This window comes from Thunnus thynnus, chromosome 4 (assembly GCF_963924715.1).
Source record: "Thunnus thynnus chromosome 4, fThuThy2.1, whole genome shotgun sequence".
NCBI lineage: Eukaryota > Metazoa > Chordata > Actinopteri > Scombriformes > Scombridae > Thunnus > Thunnus thynnus.
The window spans coordinates 12,205,652-12,210,306 of NC_089520.1; the positions used below are offsets into that span (position 1 = coordinate 12,205,652).

A 4,655-nucleotide genomic window follows, 5' to 3' on the forward strand; every position below is an offset into this window, starting at 1 on the left:
AAAAACGCAGGCAACCCTATATGCTTAAAGGACGGGTTCACAATTTTTTCAATTCTTAAACAGTCGGATGCCCACATCTACACTGAAAGACGTTTTCCTCGTTGTAATCATTCCTCCTGTTCATGCTGGCTATTAAGAGATCCAATGTAAGTGATGAGGGTCAAAATCCACAGTGTCTCCACACTTATTTTGTGCAAAAATGCATTTAAAAGTTTATCTGAAACGTATATGCTTATATGAGGCTTCAGCAGTCTGAGTTAGTCATATCAGATGGATATCTGCCACATTTCCAGTCTTTTTTTTTATCACAAAAGTCACTCATTTTATTTCCCTTCATATTGGCTTCAGATAAACCTTTAAATACATTTTTGCACAGAAGAAAGGCTGTGGATTTTGGCTCCAATCACTTACATCGTAAGTGCTTTATGAAGGGATCTACTAATGGCCAGTATGAAAGGGAAGAATGATTATCTACAACAATAAAAATCTATTTCAGTGTTCATTTGGGAACCTGACTATTGTCTTAAGATACTTGAACAATTGTGAACCCGTTCTTTAAGCATTACTAAGCACGATATACCATAATTTTCAGAGGAAAAAAACTTTGTTTGGTATGTTTCCCATTGTGTCTCTCAGTCATAATTACGACTTGGATGGTAATAGGTGAGCCCCATTTTTACAAGTCAGACTAGTAATCCTCATAACTCCGACATTACCTGAACACAGCATCAGGGAGAAGTTATACGTCACGTGACAGCGAACATCAGCGAAACAAAAAAGCTAAAAAAAAAAAAAAATCATGTGGCGTGACCGGATAGAGCAAAATAACCACACAATTTGGACAACACGTGTTTTCATATGTTTGTATCTTGTCAGGGTGTCAATGAGCAGGAAGGTGTAACTTGTGTGACCGCTGAAGTCGGTTGTCAGTTCGGAGAAGAGTCGCTTTTTATTAACGGTGGCCCCAGAGGTAGAGGAAGTAGGAGATTTGAGTGTCATCATGGGAGGTTGTTCGGCTACAGGCTGCTCTAGTCGTAACGAGAGGGGCAAGAAGTTGCACTGTTTCCCTCGTGATCCCGTCAGAAGAGAGATCTGGGAAAAGATGGTTGGGAGGCGCAACTGGAAAGCGCACGACAGCTCGAGGCTGTGCGAGGTGATCCGCTTTCTCCAAATATGCTTCATCATCTCGTCCCACAAACCTCAGTAGTACTTCATGTAAGAGTACAAACACCGCTGAATGACAATATAAGAGTTATTCACATCAGTATTGGTGATGGAGTTTTGATAATGTCATGAGAAAAGGTGTTTATGGAGCTGGATAAGTGTGGCATCCGTTTTAAGCTGATTATACCACCATGACACTTTTGTATTAATCGCCGTAAACAGTAGTTTGACTAGGATGTATTGTAGATACATTATTCCTGCAGTTTTCAGAGCAAACAAGACGTGTAATCTGCAGACAGCTATATGCTGAGCTGTCAAGCATTACAACCCTTAGTGACAGCCTGGTTGCCACGGAGCCAGTGGTCACTAGTTACTTAGCAACAGCATATGAGGAAAGATGCTGGAGCTGACACCGATGTCTCTGAAAGGATCAAGCTATTTTGATGCACAATCACTAATTTCTGGACATTTTGATGCCCTTGGCAACTAACTAATTATGAAAACTAACTGCATTATCATTTAGTCAGTTGATTACTTTTCATTTAATTGATACATTTTTCGTCTATAAAAGGCGATGCTCATATTGCTTCTTTTGTCTGACCAACAACAGTCCTAAACCCAGAGATATTCAGTTTATAATAGCCTAAAACAGAGACAAGTGGGACCATTAAGTGTTTAGCATTCAGAGTCTTAGTTATAATATATCATAAAATAATTGTTCATTCTTTTTCTGTTAGCAGAATAATCAACTAATCATATTGTAGTATTTGAGAATCGGGAATTGAACAACAGATTTATGCTTGACCATTTCACAGGGATTTTTCCAGCAGTATATAAGAAAAACCTGATTTGCCACTTGCTTGCCTGGAGTAAGAAACTGTTTGGCTGTATTTCCACAGCTTAAAGGCTTTACATTGGGATACAAGAGAAACATTTCCTGAGATATTTTTACCTGTTTACTCAAGAGTGAGTTTAAACAGTGATGTTTGTTTGGTGTCAGGTTACTGCTGCTTTACAACTGTTGTTCCCATTAACATCAGCTTGCATGTTACTCATTTCATTTTGACAGTCTGATAATAGGCATATTGTGAGATGCAGCCAAACACTTTGTAGATCCAGAAAAGTGGCAGCAAGACAGATAAACAAAAGCTTAGTCTGCTTTATCGTGTGAATCTACTGTGAACAAGCTTATTGTTGGTGGTAAAACATATCTGCATTACATATGTCTCTGTTTTTAGGACCACTTTGAGGAGTCACAGTACGAATCCAGGCGCATGGACAACCTGCGGAAGTTGAAGCCAAACGCTGTACCAACCAAGTTCACCCACTTCCCACAAAATAAGACTTTGAACAAAACACAGGTCCAGTTTCCTGTGCTGGAGAGACACAGTGTTGAACACTCCTACAGCCAGAGTGTGGAGAAGGAGCCGTCAGACACAGAGGACAGTGGTGAGACTGAAGTTTGGTTACTATCCTAAACAAAAAATACTGTTCATCCAGTGAAAGTTTCTTTGGAAGCAGATCATCTTAGTCTTAGTTATGAAATAGTCATATATTACAGGTTTGAGAATAAAGAGAAAAATAATTTTAAAAGGTATTAAGACAAAAATAAAAGATTGAAAAAGAAAGTAAAAGAGATGAGGATAAATAATAAATCTAAATGAACTTACACATTCCTTATATGTCACTGTGTACAAGTAAATCCACTCATGATATAGACAGGAACCCTAGAGTCTAGTGTGCTCATCCATCTTTAAATCAGGTCACTTATTGTACATCACTGGGCAACACTGCCGTACATTTACGGAGCTGCTCTTACTACCTTTTATCTCGATACTGAAGCTTTCCATTCGAAGAAGTAAAAGTTTCTCTATAAATACCACTATTCATTGGGGGATTTCCTTGGAACCAATTAAATATAATATAATGCTTTAATGCTATAATATAATATGCTTTTTTTTTTCTCAAGAAAAATTAGTTTATTTGGCAGCTTAGAGTTTATGTTTCATTCTTTAGTTGGCGGTACAATTTAATGCTTCTGGGGATTTTTATACATATTGTGTTTCAAAACTGAACTGATGTTCTTGGTTATACACATGAGAGTTATAATTATGATGATAACATAGATCTAATGTCATTTGTATTGCCATTTTACAATGTACATTTCTTCAATTGCAGATCCCTTTAGTGTGGATGAAGACCCAGTAGAGAACATACTGAAACCTGAATGCTTTGGACTCCCTTTACATTGTGAGTTTCTGTGTGTGTTGGATGACCAGGATTTTACAGCAGCTCAATGTGACACCTCAGAGGAACCACAACTGAAAGGAGCTGATGAGCACTGTGAGTGTGTAGAGCCTGAGACACAATACTCCACACCTGTGGAAAACACTGACTCTGTGGATTGTAAAATAGCACATCTTAAAAACATCATCCGAAAGAAGGACGAGAGAATATTGATGCTGCTTAAAGCCGTTGTGAAAGAAAGGCGGGAGAAACACAAACTAGAAAGAGAGAAACAAAATCTTATCCAGAACATCGAGAAAGTCTTCAACGCTAATCAGATGGAGAGACTTGAGCAAAAGAGCGACAGAGGAGTGAAGTGGTCCATCGAGACCATGGAGAAGGCAAGACAGCTGCTGGCCACTTGTGGAGTTCAGGGATACATGTTGCTGAGGGCACAGAACCAACCACTGCCATCATTAAGATGTCTGAAAAAGAGGACTTCAGTGAAGAACAAAAGACTTGAACAGGATGCTGCATCAGAGGAAAAAGCACCCACTGAATTAGCAGATTGTTTACAAACCACTGTTGGCTTAAATGGCCCCTGTGTAGCAATGGTGATGCAATAGAGCTAGTTACTAGTGTTGATAATGCTATGCACCAACACAGTTGCAAAATCAATCTGCCCGGGAGCATAACGCGTCTGAGAGGGGATAATACTTCATCAGAGACACAAGATTAGGCAATTTCCTCAGCTACTTCATGAGGACAAACATATACAGTATGAGACAAAAAACGGTGACAAATATGCATTGTGCACAGTGTTGAATGTATTTATTTCTTTGCCTTAAAATAAATGTAGCAAAATTGTGTCCAATAAACCTCATTTTGTGTTTATGGATGCATTCTTGTGTGTGTTTGAGTGTGTATGTAAATGTTTGCATTATAGATGTCTGTGGTTTGCATAATTACTGACTTCTATGCAAAAACAACAGTATGGAGCCGTTCATTAAGGTATTCCATGTAGGAAAAGGTATAGTGTGGGGCAAAAGGAACTAGCATGATTTTGTCCCCCATCACTTACATTGTAAATGCATTATGAAGGGATCTTCTAATGGCCAGTATGAAAAGGAGGAATTATTATGGCAAGAAAAATCTATTTCAACGTTTATTGGGGCACCTGAGTGACTTGTTTTAAGACAGTCTTGAAAAATTGTCCTTTAATACCAAATTCCCCTTGAGTCGCCAGTAGGTGGCTATTTATATCT

The 4,655-nt window shown here is 38.6% G+C and overlaps 1 protein-coding gene across 2 annotated transcripts; it reads left to right on the plus strand.

Annotated features, from left to right (window-relative positions):
* Nucleotides 1-538: 538 nt before the first annotated feature.
* LOC137181207 (uncharacterized) lies at nt 539-4,284 on the plus strand. Of its 2 annotated transcripts, none has more exons than XM_067586751.1 (3): nt 539-1,215; nt 2,403-2,613; nt 3,343-4,284. In XM_067586751.1, the coding sequence occupies exons 1-3, from the start codon at nt 1,174-1,176 to the stop codon at nt 4,014-4,016; spliced, it is 927 nt and encodes a 308-aa protein (XP_067442852.1). In that variant the 5' UTR covers nt 539-1,173; the 3' UTR covers nt 4,017-4,284. The 2 variants fall into 2 exon arrangements, with proteins under 2 accessions (XP_067442852.1, XP_067442851.1); XM_067586750.1 differs by having other exon boundaries at nt 543-1,153.
* Nucleotides 4,285-4,655: the final 371 nt, after the last annotated feature.

Coding starts and splice junctions, on each gene's coding strand:
- LOC137181207 (XM_067586750.1), top strand. CDS start 1,001: ATGGGAGGTTGTTCGGCTACAGGCTGCTCTAGTCGTAACGAGAGGGGC. Junction 1,154..2,402: donor ACAGCTCGAGGCTGTGCGAG/GTGATCCGCTTT, acceptor CTCTGTTTTTAG/GACCACTTTGAGGAGTCACA. Junction 2,614..3,342: donor GTCAGACACAGAGGACAGTG/GTGAGACTGAAG, acceptor CTTCAATTGCAG/ATCCCTTTAGTGTGGATGAA.